Here is a 15,667-nt window from a genome sequence, read left to right as displayed (position 1 = left end):
GGTGGCACAGCGTATTCAGCTTAAACTTGAAGCAAAATTTGTTTCACACAGTACAAATCTATAATAGACAAAGAAACTTTATTATAAATTAAATTATGAGTAGACAACAAAATTATATAAATTATAAAATTAATTATCCGAATGTGTGTGAATTTCTTATTTGCAAGAAAAAAAAATATTATAAAGATGTATATGGTAATTAAATAAAAATGTTAAAAGTAAACCTCACATAATATTCTTCAGAGAAATGTGTCCTTATAAATAACAATCCTCTTTTAGGATAGATCTGAAATGAAAGATTGTATCAAATATACATACAAATTATGGAAACATAACAAAGAAAAGTATTGTTACATACAACTTGGCGCAGCTGCAGATTCAAATCTTTTCTGTATCTGATCATAGGTGAATTTAACAAAAGCATCATACTGCTCTGAAAGCTTCATATTTAAGATCTGATCATACTCCTCTCGAATTTGTGTTTCCTGTTCTTTCAGCATTCGCTCGCAAATCAAGCCAACCTAAAAAAATTATTAATAATGAAGAAAAATATTAAATATAACAAATAATATGTAAGTAAAATGATATAAAAATATATATATTACATATTTAGATATCGTTAATTCTAGTAATATTAATAAAAGATTATATATACATTTTTTATACCTGTCTAAATGTAAAAAGAGGTTTTTCTTTTCCACTAGGAGTATAAGAGCTTGAACTTTGAGCAGAAGGGCTAGATGGACTGGAAGGGCCTTCCATATCTGAAGAATCTCCATTGTTGATTTGAGGATTAAAATATAGTTGTTTGCGTCGGTGCAGTCTACGAATCTCTTCTCTGATATTGGCAGCCATTTTTTCTATTTGAAAGAAAATATAAAAATACAATTAATTTACATAGTAATTATTAAATCAGATAGGCATCCATAAATAAACTTGTACATTTAATCTCATAACGTTTATAGGTATACATATATATACACATCAAGTTATACGTTCGACAATATTATCATATTTGAAAACTCAATAAAATTTTTAACTCTATTTCAAGTCAAATATAATTAATAAAATTCAAAGCATTAATAGTCCGTTAATTTTACTTATCGCGTGTGTACGCATGCGCACGAGCATGAATTCCAGTACTCGTATGCATGTATTAAAAAAAAAAATAAATAAATAAATAAAAAATGTATATGATTATCATATTATTATATATGAATTATCAAGTTATGTTTTACGAATATCATTAAATTTCGTATTAGACAAAAGTAATCGATTCTATCTATGAATAAGTATGATCCGAAAAAAAATATTAATAATCATTTAAAATAATATAATAATCTTACTGAAAACAGAGTATAAAGATTTAAATAAATATATTCAAAAGATAAAAATAAAAAAACAAAAAAAAGAAAAGACAAGCTGCAAAAATTCGATCACGCATAGACATTCTTCCAAGGAATCCTGTCCCCCACCCCTCTTTCTGATGGTGTGGTAGTGGTGGTAGTGGTAGTGGTAGTGGTAGTGGTAGTGTAGTGGTAGTGGTAGTGTAGTGGTATAGTGGTGGTGGTAGTAGTCATACAATAGAATAGTAGGGAAGTATAGGAAATTTGAAATTATAAAGAGAGAACATGTTATAGCCATCCCTTCTTCTTCTCGAATCATAAGGCCAGGTGAGTAAAAAAAAATGGCCGTAAGCTATAGTAATTACCAGGAGTTAATTTGTGAGTAACGTCGCCAAAGGGCGAGGGATTTTGTGATCCCGGATTGTTCTGCGCCGATGTACCGGGCGAAACGCACATCGGAACGCATCTCCGTCGCTTGCTAGGACGACCATGACTATGCACCGGGTCGAACTCCAAGGACCTCTTTAGAGTGGCGCAGGCCATTTCTTTCGCTCGGCCGTTTCTCGTGTGCGTTGACTGACACCCAGATTATATCGGATTAGCCCCTCTTCGGATGCCGACGATTACGATAGAAAAGACCGCACGGTCACCGTTACTTGTACAACGCCCTAAAATATGATTCTCCACTTTCAGCGCGTTTCTTTTACCTAACGCCGAACCGATTTTCCTCAATTTTTCAATATGAAATGTAGGTTGCACCAAAACAAACACTGCGGTGAAACAATATGGCTGGTCAGCACGACTCCTCGGCTAGGAACGATCATGGAGCGAGTGCTTCGAGCATCGACGCACCATCTTTGTTATTCGTAATGCTCGCATTCCAGGCACACCTAAGTTCGATTCTCATGGAGACTAAGACATTTAAGAAAATATATATGCGCCTTTAGGGCTGCAGAAACCGCTGCATTACCGAGTAGACCCTTTCTGATTGGTCCGTTCGTATCTACGCTGTGATTTTCATTGATGTAACTTGAGATTTTTATTTATACATTTCTCAATGTTATTTTTTTTTGTTTCTGTTATATTATTTTTTATATTCTTTTATTCTATGCATAACTTTTGAACGATGTGTATATACGTACAAAGAAATTATCTTTTATAATATCTACTATTAAAAATCAATGAGCAATATTTCCATTGAAGAATTTATTACACTCCTTGCAATTTATAATAAGAAGAAAAAGAATTCATAAATGGAAAATAATGGGAAATAATGAATCAAAGAACCTAAACTTTACAATTATTTTATTTTTTTACAGTTATATTATTTTATTTTTTTCAAAATTTGAAACATTTTTAGGATTGCATATATATATTTATGATATATTTTTTAAATGTCTCGATGATCAACTTCTAAATATACAATAAGTTTGAATTTAAGTTTCTTTATATATTCCTTGTGAATGGAATAACTAATGGTTAAATAATAACAAAAAATTTTACAATATAAATGATACAATTTTATTATATAATAGTTATAATTTATCATAGTCAATGGTTTTCATACTTTTTGTTGTATGTTGCATTCTAGATGAATTCGACCGATGACTTCACAAATCTGGGGAATATTAACCAACTCTGCAGATGGATGGAAGGATTAATGTCCGCTTTAGTATTCTCTGTTTACGATTTTTATTGAATTAATATATAATTTGTCCCACATTTTATATACTACATAGAAAATCGAAGAAAATAAAATGTCAAGCCCAGTGATAATTTCTGCTGCTACTAGACATACAGCTACGGTAAATATTATTCATATGTAGTATCTACAAATTTATTTTATACTATTTTTTGGTTATATTTTCTCCGTAACTATTTTTCAAACGATCATGATCATATATATTTATATATCATATTTCATAAATGTCTAGTAATCTATAGCTTTTATATTTCAAGTTTTTAACATTTCATTTGTATTCATCACTTAGATAATTTCATTCATATTTTTACTCAATGAAAATAAAAAGAAAATAGTGTATTATCAATTGTCCTTAAAGTGACCTATAGCATTTTAAGTTCTTATACTTTTAACAACCATACTTTTTTTTCTACAATCTTACATACAATCTTATCTATCATGTCTTTTTTTTTTTTTTTTTTTTTTTTTTTTTTTTTTTTTTTGAGATAATGTAGCAATTGTAGTAAAATTAATATATTATTTATCAATACTATATTTATAAAAGTATTATTTTTTTTATAATAAATGCAAATATTGATATTCTAGCTTATATTCTTCCATGGTTTAGGTGATACAGGGTAAGCTATTAAAATTTACTTAAAATTTATCTCTTTGTAGTTTTATAAATTTTATAAAAGTATTAAATAATTAATTTTTGTTTCATAGAAATGGTTGGGCCAATCCTATGGCAGCAGTTAGACCATCTCATGTCAAAGTTATTTGTCCAACTGCGTATGTTACAATATTGTAACAATATTTTGGTAATATCAAAATTATTAAAAAGAAAATTAAAAATTTCTCTATTATTTTTTAGACCAACAATGCCAGTGACTCTTAATGCAGGCTTTCGAATGCCATCTTGGTAAGTTAATTCAATAAATATTATAGAATGTTTATAATATATATAATAATTTAATTTAATTTAGTTAAGTAACATTAAATTGACAGGTTTGATTTACGATCTCTGGATCCTACTGGTCCAGAAGATGAAGAGGGTATACGTAAAGCTGCAGAATATGTTCGTAGTCTAATTGCGCAGGAAGTTGCTGCAGGTATATCGACCAAAAATATTGTCTTGGGAGGATTTAGTCAAGGTGGAGCTTTGGCTATATATAGTGCGCTTACATATCCAGAACCATTAGCTGGTATAATAGCTTTGTCATCTTGGCTTCCTTTACATCAAAAGTTTCCTGCAGTAAGTTTATTTCAAATCTTAATAATATTGCTAATTCTCTAATTTATTTTTACTATTATTGCTATAATTAATAATACTATTTTATTTCATTATTAGGAAGCATTAGGAAATAAAAATACACCGCTATTGCAATGTCATGGAGATTGCGATCCTATAGTGCCATATAAATGGGGTCAAATGACTGCATTTCTTCTTAAACAGTTTATGTCACAGACAGAATTTAAAACATACAGGGGAATGATGCATACATCCTCTGAAGAGGTAAGTAGTAAAAGCAATTTTTATTATAATAAAATACCATATTTATTTTGCAGATCTAATTATTTTCTTTTTTTGAAATTATTTATTTTGTTATATTCTTACAAATTTCTAACTCCTAAAATTTGTTTTTTTATAGAGAACGTCATTATAAATATGTAATGTTACTACTATTTTTCCAGGAAATGCGCGATGTGAAAAAATTCCTTAACACAGTCTTGAAGCCGTAATAAATTACATTGAGCACATTCTTACATTTTAAGAATTGGTCAGATTACCTTATTATTTAATCAATAATCAAACTGATTAGTATTAATTTACCTATTACCTCTGGTAAAAGGAAAAAGTAGATACAATTTTTTTATTTTTAAAGGAAATATGATTAGTTAATTAAAAGAGCATTCTCTCTAAGGTATATTTATTTTTAACTAATTAAAATGTAGAATACTTTATACATTGGAATATCAATTCTTTAACATATTGTAGCTACTCAAAGTTTAAAATTTTAGTTTAATTTCAGAACAACAATTGTATTGAATAATGCATTTGTTTTAATATTATGTTGTTAATCTGTAGTAGATATCAATAATTTATCAGCTTTCCTTATTCTTTATTCTAAGCCAACTAAAATTTATAAAAAAAATAATACAGAAGTGGCTTTTATAGGTATTCTTAAAAAAAATAAATTGTAGAACCAAAAATTACGAGTAGCTTAGATCTAGGATTATTTATTATTAGTGTACAGAATATAACTTCACAAAGAAGAGAATTAAAAGCTGTATTATCAGTTCACTATAACATCTTCGATCTCAAACAGCCACTTAAATAATAATTTTGAGAAGAGATATTTTTAATATTTTTATTGTTAAATTATATTCTCCAAAATAAAGCTTCCATATTTTGTTTTCTTTTTGTTATTAGGTACAGTACTTCCATTGAGTTAATTTTATTTTAAGATCGTAAGTCATATAATATCTTTGCATATGTACTATGTATATATATACAATGCATAATAAGATAATTAGAGTTATTTATAATTGCATTTAAGTGTGAGTAATGCTTGAAAATTCTCTGATTAAATTAAAAATAATTATTAGTTGAAGTAAAATTAATGTTTTAAGTCTTATATATTCTTATTATCAATTATTATACGCAACATGAAATATAAAAATTTATTATTAGGCTAAACTTTGATCTATTTCAAACTATTTGTGAACAATGGCCGAATTTAAATGGACCTTGGATCATTTACATTTCCTATACATATGAAAATTTTTCACAAGAGATTATGTTAAGCCAAATTATTTGAAATATTTCTTGACATTGAATTTTAATTCGTTACAACATTATCTATCAATTATCATATTCATTACCATATAATTACACTATACAAAGCAGATGTGTTCACAATTTGTTATTTCATTCAGCATTTGTTAAAAACGATGTCTTTAAATGTCTAAAAAATAGATTTTTTACTATCCGTTATGAAAATATGAGCGATATAATTAGAAAAATAGTATCGAAAGAAGAAATAAAAATCAATTTTTAATATTAAATTCAAGTTAAAATTTAATTTTACTTGTTTTATTTATAAATAATTAGGCATAAAGTTTATGATTTTTCTCATTCATTTATAATTATTATCAATTAACACAAATCTATATTTTTCAATTTATATATAATTTTACAGTTTGTGGTGTGTATATATATTTATGTGTAGGTATGTGTATATATATTATAGATTTATTTATTTATTTATTTATTTATTTATTTATATATATGGGAGTATATATATACATATACATAACTCCTAATTCATTTATATCAAATAATTTGATTGGATAAATTTTTAACCAATCAAATGTAGCTAATATAACTGTCGAATTAATCGATAGTATAGCTGTTAGGTGTGAGATATAACCACGTGTTCATAACCTATAATATTTTAGAAATGATATAAAAAATAATAATTGTCTGAAAACAAAATAGTAAAAATACTATCTTCATTCTATGCGTATAAACTTGTATACAATATATAAAAGAATATACTATTTTCTATAAACACAAAGTAAGTGGTTGCGATTTATGAGTGAGTGTACTATACTATATTTTTCTATTAAAATCTTATAGATTCATTTGTATATTTTCTGAAGAAATGTGTCAAGAACCGTGGAAGCAGAAATTAAAGGAGCGAATGGAAAGAACGCTTCATGTTCGTTATACATGTAAAATAAAAAACATAGAAGAAGTAGTAGATTTGTTTACCGGTGATTTTACTGTCAAATTACCACGACAACCTAGTAAAAATTTTCATGTAGAGTTTTCTACCGTTGAAGAAGCACTACAAAATAAAAGAGCTCTTAAAGGTAAAATTGTATATGGAAAACCTATTGTAATTCGAAGAGCTTATTTAAATACGTTAAGTGGCAAACAATTTAGAAGGAAAGGAAAAAAGGTTAAAATACCTGATGTGGAACCAGATGTAAAGTTTACACAATCGTAAGTACTTCTATAGATTTCCTTTTCAAATCTATCCTATTCGGCATGATATAAATATTATTCATTTGACTTAATATCTCTGTTTAATTATAAAATAGAATATTTGTTGGGAATCTTAAATGTTTCACAAAGGCTGATGAAATAAAAGACATTTTACCAGGATGTGTATCTGTTACTCTCTTGAAACCATATACAAATACTTTAAGGTAATATCAATCAGAAAAATATATTTGTTTCAATTTATGTACTTTTGTTTTTTTTTTTATCATTTTAATTATGAAAAAATATTTATAATTATGTTTCAGGAGTGCAATAGTTAGAATGGAAAGTATGGAACTTGCAGCAGAATACTTATTGAAAAAACGTGAATGGCCATGCTTACATGGAAATAGATTAATACTGAAGTGTGATACTCGAATGAAACATAAGAATAAATCACATGCTAGAGTTGATAATGCTGAAACCAAAGGTAGTTTAAAAAATAAAACTTCTATAGTGGAGATAGAGAACAGTTTTTCATCACATTAAAAAGTACCAAATAGTATTGATGCTTAGATAAACTGTGTATAATATTTTTGGTGTATGTTAGCATTCTTATAAAAATATTATTAAAAATAGTCGTAAATGATATTAATATTGTTTCATATATTTCAATTATGAAGAAATAATTTACAAAATTATGTTTGTATTTTTTTATAAGATCAGTTATAATATTTGTTCATAGTACTATTTGAGTTTGATCTCTTATTTATTTTTAATTTAAACAAAAAGTAGATACAAAAGAAATATAACATTTCGACAAGCGAAATGAAACTACATCCCAAAAATAAGCTAAAAACACCACCTAGGGAAGCTGCAAATGAATTAGTTTGAGATTAATTATTTTATGATTGAGTAATGAATTAACTTTAATATAGAATACGTACAAATAAGATTAATCCATGAAAGTACCAATTCTCTTCGTTGCAATATCGCCGAATGTCTAGCAAACGTAACATGAAGTATAGTTGCATTTGAAATTCGTGCAGCAGCTTCACTGTTAGTTTAAGAAAAATTTACAATTTCAAAGATGTTTAAAAACTAATAATGAATATTAATAGCTATCGGACGATCATTATTTTTACATATTTACTTACTAAAATTTTCCTGGAGAGTATTGGATAGCAGACATAGGCAATGTAGTAACTGCGACTTTGTACGATGTACTTTCGCAATCAGGAAGGCAGTCACATTCTGGATCTTGCAACGTCAAGGTATATGTTTGTAACGTGATACGTGCGAGACAAGAAATATGCGTCAAATTACAAATTCCTACGTCAGTTTTCATGACCGATGCTGAAAAAGATATGCAACCGCAAAGTTTGCGTATTATAGTTTCACGGCAATGAATGTAACAATTATCTGCGCGATAGCGATATTTCTTTTGGAATGGCCAAGTCATGTAACATCCTCTAACAGTGGTCGGTAAACTTAAAATTTCAGAGCTGCTAATCAAAGCAGTAGGATACAGTTTAGCTATCGTTTCTTGGCCAGAACCAGCAATAAATTCAAAAGCGGTGGGTCCTGGGTACGTATATTTTTCGTGTATTAATACTTTTATTCCGTCTCCGTATATTATAGACGACATATGATCATGCGAAGGTAAAGGTCTCATGAGAAAAGACACAATATAACGAGATCCAAAATTAACGCTATAGTTGGATATAGATTCTTCCTTCGACCTGTACAAATTAAATGAATCTTAGAGGATTCTAAGATAGTTGATTTAGGCGAGTTACAATCATAATTATTAATCCAAGAGCATCTTCATTATCATGCTTTTCCTATTTATAAGAATCATCTATCTATTCATATTCTATGAGTAGCGATAACGTGACGTAGCATATAAGAAAGAGCAAACTTCACATTTCAAAGAAAAAGAAGAAAAAACTTTCTCAAGGTGGATAAGTGAGTTTGTTGATCGATCGCAAAAGTCTTACGGTCAAGGTAAATATTTCGTAACTCTTCCTTTACATTTACTCTCAGTAATACTATTCGATCGTGAAGCGAATGTTTTTCTCATTAAATATAATTCTACGATTAATATGTTACCTTCTTAAATTGTCGTGTGGATCTTCGTAATTGAAGGCGCAACATACTCCGTAACGTGTGATTACACGGTTTAACATCTTATCGCACGGTATAATTTTTCCATTCAGTCGACACATTATTACAAAATCTGTGCAGTTGGGGCTAATATTCTCGAATAATTCAGGTAACGATAATCGATTTGCCGTAAGGATTTGTTGTAATTTATCTAATTCTTCTGGATAATGATTCTTCGGATAAATTGCTTCGCGTAAGTATTTTACAGTATGTTCAAAATCTTTTCGCGTTAAACCTCGTGGAATATATCTGAGAACATGAAGGTAAAGTTAAGATATTAAATCGTCTTATTTTTAACCGAGAATAGAAAGTATAGAATTATACATTCGCTCTTGCGATGTCAAGTAAGAAAGCACTTTCTGTATTGCGGCAATATTTCCATGGCAAAGAGTAACGGCTGGTAATGGGATTATTTTAGTTGGAAATTGAGAACTGATTATTAGAGTACTCCTGTTTGCTAATTGATGACGATTGTAGAACAACATTGCTAACTTTGCGGCAATCAAGAAAGAGAATGTTATGATAATGACCCATAATATCCTACAATAATGATTGTATGAATTAGACAATGTAAATAGAAAAATAAAAAAATAAAAAAGAAAAGATAAGAATTAAACAATTACCTTATACTAATTGACTTAGCACGAGTTGTATGTTTCATTCCATGTATTGTAGATTCGATCGAGAATTCGTTGAATACTTCGACCAACGTACGCCATATTTTTTTGATCGTATTCACAAGCATATTCTATTATTTATCTATCAAGTAAGTTTTTATTTTCAAGGACCCGTCAAAAAACGCGTTCGAGTTTAAATTCACATTCCGAACTTGTGCGGCGTTCACATATTCAAGTTCGATCAATGATACTACGGTTTCAGTGTAATTCCGATCAATCTAAGTCCCTTTATCACGATTTGACATCGATTTGAAACATGCTAAGCTATACATTATTGATAGCGATATAAGGTCATAATGAATTTATTCTTTATAGTGTAAAATAAATTAAAGAATTTACTATGTCTCTCTCGAGTTGGATTTTTAGAAATAATTTTATACTTTCTACTTTTATTGATCCTTGTTTTATTGTTCCTGTGGTATAACTTCTATTAAGTTTCAATCTCATTATTGTGATTTATTCTGTATTGCGTGTTTATGGTTTTTGTTAGAAAATACTAATCTTTTTTTTTTGTTGTTTTGAGATTTTGAATAACAAGAAATTTACATGTAAAATCAATGAATTACACCAATGTATTCAATCGTTTCTTTAAATCATGATCCATCGGTAAATTAGATTAAACATTTATTAAATGCTAAGTGCTTTCTATAGATGGCAGGAGAAACGCGCGGGGAGTTGTAAAACTGCTCTTATGGTAACACATCTTGCTAAGTATAACCGATTAGGCGATTTACTAGTCTGATTGTCTAAACGTCATTGTATTCGCGTTGCTTTCAAAGCGATTTATTATTTAATGCATCGCGTGCAATGATCTTTTGTAACTGGAGGCGTTTTCAAGTCGATATTACGCGTTTGTGTCTATCCAATACGAAAATGCTAAGAAACGCAAAATAGCCGGCGAGTCCTTTCGATTTTCTTTGCTTCATGACTAACCTATAAATATTCCTTTAAAATATCGTTCTACGAGATTTACAATACATTATAATTTGAACAAATAAAAATTATGGTAGCTCTTCAATATTTTTTTTGCAATCTACGTCAGCTAAATCGAGTGTAATAAATTGAGTGTGACCTTCAGAATGTTCCGGTATTATAGGTTAACGGCTATTAGAAAACGCTAATCAACCGTTTACATACTATCATTATCTTCGACATTTTGTAAATTACTATGTAATATGTAAATGTGAAGTCAAAGTCATTGTCGCAAGTCACTATTCACATATTGACATGAGTTCCGCGATAGTTCAAGCCATCGAGATGTTCTTTCTTTTAATCCATCTGGAGGATTCTCTTTTTTGTATAAGCAGTAAGGTAACGATAAATTTTACATTTTCCTACATTTTACGCAATATATTAAAGACTATGTATCGCTATGTGCATAAAATCTGTCTAGTTTTGTCGTTGTGCTTTTAAATAGTTTCTTCTTTTGCAGGTTCTTATATTAAAAATCATATAACGTTGTTTATATGATCTGTTTTTGTATACTATTGTAAAATTAAATTATATTCTTTTGAATATATTCTTATGGAAGTTATGACTGGATTAATATGAGAAATGGTTTTTTATATTTTTTACAGAGAGCTTTGGAAATGGAAGTTTATTCGTTTCAGTATAATTGTTTAAACATATGAAAATAATATTGTAGATATAAGCAATATGTTGTGATCTACTTACAATCAATTCCAAGGATATTACATGTAACGAATAATGCTTGGAGCTTATACGTATGATCATATAACTTGATTGCATTAAACATGCAAGCCAAGAAACGTTATTTACTATTATTTGTGACATGTGCGTTTCTTGGTTATTGTTATTTTGGCGGTTATCGCTTAAAAAGTGAAAAATGGACAGGCAGGTCTCAGTTGCCTTACGAGCGATTGCCTTCGTATTTAAGTCTGAACGAAGAATTCTATGACAAAGATTTGAGAGTGTCAAATGGAAACTTACCTGTATCGCAACGTACAAGGAAGTGCCGTATGGAAACATGCTTCGATTTCACGAAGTGCAAGCAAGGATTTACAGTTTATGTATATCCAATTGAAGATATTATAAGTCCATTATACCAAAAAATACTAAATGTTATAACAGAGTCAAGATATTATACGTCTGATCCAACAAGAGCATGTATATTTGTCCTGGCCTTGGACACATTAGATAGAGATCCATTATCAAATGAATTTGTGCATAATCTTCCTTCCAAACTATTACGTTTACCATATTGGAATAATGGAAGAAATCATTTAATATTCAATTTGTATTCTGGTACATGGCCAGACTATGCAGAGGAATCACTAGCATTTGATTTAGGGTATGCTATGCTTGCTAAAGCAAGTATGTCCATATTTAGACTAAGACCAAATTTTGATGTATCCATACCGCTATTTGGGAAACAACATCCTGAACGTGGTGGGGAACCTGGTCAAGCGTTAGAAAATAATTTTCCTAGTAATAAAAAATATGTGGCAGCTTTTAAGGGTAAAAGATATGTACATGGTATTGGTTCAGAAACTAGAAATGCTCTTTACCATTTGCATAATGGTAAAGATTTGGTATTTGTAACGACTTGTCGTCATGGTAAAGCTTGGAGAGAATTACAAGATGAACACTGTCAACAAGATAATCAAGAATATGATACGTGAGTGAGAAAGATAAAGTATATGCATTAAATGTAAAACAAATTAGTTCAATTAAATATGAATTATTTTATTTTTAGATATGATTATGAGATTTTATTAATGAACTCTACATTTTGTCTTGTCCCTCGTGGACGAAGGCTCGGCAGCTTCAGATTTTTAGAAGCTTTAAGAGCAGGTTGTATACCAGTTATTTTAAGTAATGGGTGGGCGTTGCCTTTTCACGAACGCATAGATTGGACTCAGGCCGTTATATTTTCCGACGAACGATTGTTGCTTCAAGTAAATATTTTGAATCGAGCGTTTACTAGAACATTCATATATAAAACTAAAATCAATTAATATGTATATTTCTATAGATTCCAGATATAGTACGATCTGTATCGAATGTGCAGATTCTTAAGTTACGACAGCAGACACAATTTTTATGGGAACGATATTTTTCGTCTATAGAAAAGATTATATTTACAGTATTCGAGGTAAAGTATTCGAGATATTTTGTAAAAATTTAATTTTAAATACGTTTTATGCTTTTTAAGTCATAATATTCATATTGTAGAATATTCGTGAACGTTTACCATGGGAAGGCACAAGAGAAGGAATTATTTGGAACACTAGTCCTGGAGCCCTAGCCATATTACCGCAATTTGCAGATAGTCAACAAGAACTTCCATTCTCGAACAGCAATCCTGGTAACACTTTCACTGCCATCATTTATTCTCAATTGGGATCTACTGCTGTTCTATATCGTCTGCTTAAAAGTCTCGCAAAAAGTAAATATTTAGATAAGGTAAGTATCGAATGGATATATCAATTGTTTAAATTTTATTTTAAACAATTATTCTAATATTTAAAACGGTGCATTTTCTCTATCAGATAATTCTAATGTGGAATTCGGACATTCCGCTTCCGAGAAGACCACGTTGGCAAGGGATCAAAGCGTCAATAAATATAGTTTCTGTGGATGGTATATCCCAGCGTTTTTATCCGCATCCACTAATCAAAACCAGTGCCATATTATCGCTAGATGAAGATGCCACTCTCAATACTGATGAAATTGATTTTGCTTTTATGGTTTGGCGCTCGTTTCCCGATCGAATAGTGGGTTATCCAGCGAGATCGCATTATTGGGATGATTCAAAGGTAGACATTTAAAATTATTTTTTGTGTTATCCTATTTATAACGTTTTTTTACTAATACGTATCTGATTACATATTAAGCGATCTTGGGGTTACACGAGTAAATGGACTAACGATTACAGTATCATTCTAACCGGTGCTGCTTTTTATCATCGTTATTATAACACATTGTATACTGAACTATTAAGTTCGACTCTTCATAAGACAGTGGAACAGTCGCAGAATTGCGAAGATATTTTAATGAATTTCTTAGTGAGTCACGTTACTCGAAGACCACCTATCAAAGTAACTCAACGGAAACTGTATAAAGATACCACGGTTGCTGGAATCAGGTAAGTATACATTTATATATGTATATTTGCTATTAGCAAAAGTATATCTATATCTAATTATATATGTACATCTATTTTGTCATAAAATAAGTTGGATTGAATTAATTTTCTTTTTTAAATCAGATCACCGTGGAACGATCCTGATCATTTTATACAGCGACAAACATGCATGAATACATTCGTAGCTGTTTTTGGATATATGCCATTATTACGATCCAACATGAGACTCGATCCGGTCCTATTCAAAGATTCTGTAAGCAACATGCGTAAGAAGTATAGACAAATTGAATTAGTTAGTAATTAGAGTTATATAAGAGATTCGATCAATTATGTAATTATTTCATTCTTATAATATGCGTCGAGAGTAGACTGCAACCAGGAATCAATCGCGTAATGTTTTCAATAACATTTATGCAAAACAGGTCTTTGATCGATCGATCTTTAGTCTTTGTTCTTTCCTGATGTTGCAAATAAAAATTATTCATGAGCATACAGAGAAAATTTACAGATCATTGTAAGTCTTTATGTTATATCAATGTTATTGGGCAGAAAATCAAATGATATTTCATTCCTTTTAGAATGAATAACGTTACCTTGTGCTTCTTTTTTTTCTTTTTTAAGGAAGAAATTTTTTTTAAAGATACCATTAGTATTTGATCTGGTTGATATCTCGTGCTAATGCGATATTGCATTATGTTTATGTACATACATATAAGTCGTATCGTAATAATTAATAAACAAGCGATCTGTTTAATATTTTGATTTTTAAAAAAACCAGTTTTTGGAGGTCAATGGAAATACTCGATTAAGTTTAGATCGATGAACAAGCTTTATCTTGAAAAGAAAAGATAAAAGAAAAAAAAGAGGTAAAAAAGAGGAATATTCTGTAACGATTCCTTGATCTATCAATTTTGTCTACATTGCGAATCTTTATCCATTTATACTTGCAGTTAAGTATTATTGGAACAATATAAGGCCGTGGGAACTGATGCAGTTTCATGAGTATCTCGTGAATCTTTGAAACACTAACGATACTTGACATGTAAAAGTATTGAACTTATCATTAATCAAATAATAATCAAAGAATCGCTACAGAATTTGGTTTGTTTTGTTTTTATACTAACGAAAAAAGAAAATTACTTTTTTCTCCTTTTATACACGAGTTTGTTATTTAAAAGATTGTATTTGATAAATAATAACGAGAAATATATATCGAGCTGGTTTCTACGATACTCTTACAAAACTTTTCAATGTGCGCTCATCGTCGTTTTACGTTTAATCGTATATTTGTAATTATATTTAAAAGTATAACACACAAGAAGAGAAAAAAAGAAAAGAAATTTACTCGACAATTCCGAGAAAGATATTTGGTAAAAATGTTTGCAATCATGTCTAGTCGTTTACACCCGATTCAATCACTGAGGACGAAGAAACACAAAATTCTGTGACGCAATGAATAAAAGAGCAAAGATACATTATTGGAGATTTTGTATAGTTTGCTAGAAAGGAATCGGATTTATACACGATGTGTTCATGATTATCGCGTAATATATCGAGATACAACTTGATTTCTTTAAGTAGAATTTTCTATGTAAACTGTTACCCGTAAAATAATATTAGTGCTTTTATATGGTTGAAAGAAATAAACTTTTTTTACATGGAATACGCGCATCTTTTTCCTAGTTGATAATATTTGAC

At 29.4% G+C, this 15,667-nt stretch overlaps 5 protein-coding genes across 6 annotated transcripts; 3 read left to right on the top strand and 2 right to left on the bottom strand.

Annotated features, from left to right (window-relative positions):
- Position 1: 1 nt before the first annotated feature.
- akirin lies at positions 2-2,239 on the bottom strand. The gene is made up of 5 exons (XM_035887591.2): positions 1,712-2,239; positions 667-860; positions 359-521; positions 230-286; positions 2-58 (listed from the first exon to the last, which is right to left on the bottom strand). Exons 1-4 carry the CDS (start codon positions 1,887-1,889, stop codon positions 276-278), a joined length of 546 nt encoding a protein of 181 aa, XP_035743484.1. The 5' UTR covers positions 1,890-2,239; the 3' UTR covers positions 2-58; positions 230-275.
- Apt1 (Acyl-protein thioesterase 1) lies at positions 1,517-5,580 on the top strand. The gene is made up of 8 exons (XM_035887589.2): positions 1,517-1,673; positions 2,938-3,151; positions 3,634-3,665; positions 3,754-3,819; positions 3,902-3,949; positions 4,036-4,282; positions 4,379-4,543; positions 4,723-5,580. Exons 2-8 carry the CDS (start codon positions 3,104-3,106, stop codon positions 4,768-4,770), a joined length of 654 nt encoding a protein of 217 aa, XP_035743482.1. The 5' UTR covers positions 1,517-1,673; positions 2,938-3,103; the 3' UTR covers positions 4,771-5,580.
- Positions 5,581-6,296: 716 nt separating this feature from the next.
- LOC118451232 (uncharacterized) lies at positions 6,297-7,892 on the top strand. 2 transcript variants are annotated; one of them, XM_035887588.2, is made up of 4 exons: positions 6,297-6,608; positions 6,694-7,039; positions 7,138-7,245; positions 7,345-7,892. In XM_035887588.2, exons 2-4 carry the CDS (start codon positions 6,696-6,698, stop codon positions 7,565-7,567), a joined length of 675 nt encoding a protein of 224 aa, XP_035743481.1. In that variant the 5' UTR covers positions 6,297-6,608; positions 6,694-6,695; the 3' UTR covers positions 7,568-7,892. The 2 variants fall into 2 exon arrangements, with proteins under 2 accessions (XP_035743481.1, XP_035743480.1); XM_035887587.2 differs by having other exon boundaries at positions 6,298-6,608; positions 6,671-7,039.
- On the bottom strand, positions 7,709-9,948 carry LOC118451231 (sodium channel protein Nach-like). Its single transcript, XM_035887583.2, has 6 exons — positions 9,808-9,948; positions 9,509-9,724; positions 9,131-9,433; positions 8,176-8,760; positions 7,966-8,075; positions 7,709-7,892 (listed from the first exon to the last, which is right to left on the bottom strand). Exons 1-6 carry the CDS (start codon positions 9,927-9,929, stop codon positions 7,741-7,743), a joined length of 1,488 nt encoding a protein of 495 aa, XP_035743476.1. The 5' UTR covers positions 9,930-9,948; the 3' UTR covers positions 7,709-7,740.
- Positions 9,949-10,791: 843 nt separating this feature from the next.
- Positions 10,792-15,591, top strand: ttv (exostosin glycosyltransferase 1 ttv). Its single transcript, XM_035887582.2, has 8 exons — positions 10,792-11,172; positions 11,439-12,499; positions 12,578-12,779; positions 12,857-12,976; positions 13,057-13,287; positions 13,374-13,640; positions 13,719-13,969; positions 14,093-15,591. The coding sequence occupies exons 2-8, from the start codon at positions 11,616-11,618 to the stop codon at positions 14,271-14,273; spliced, it is 2,136 nt and encodes a 711-aa protein (XP_035743475.1). The 5' UTR covers positions 10,792-11,172; positions 11,439-11,615; the 3' UTR covers positions 14,274-15,591.
- Positions 15,592-15,667: the final 76 nt, after the last annotated feature.

This window comes from Vespa mandarinia, chromosome 8 (assembly GCF_050613455.1).
Source record: "Vespa mandarinia isolate Hongniang chromosome 8, ASM5061345v1, whole genome shotgun sequence".
In the NCBI taxonomy this organism is placed as follows: domain Eukaryota; kingdom Metazoa; phylum Arthropoda; class Insecta; order Hymenoptera; family Vespidae; genus Vespa; species Vespa mandarinia.
The sequence above is the reverse complement of the archived record's forward strand: the minus strand, read 5'-3'. Positions and strand labels throughout refer to the sequence as shown.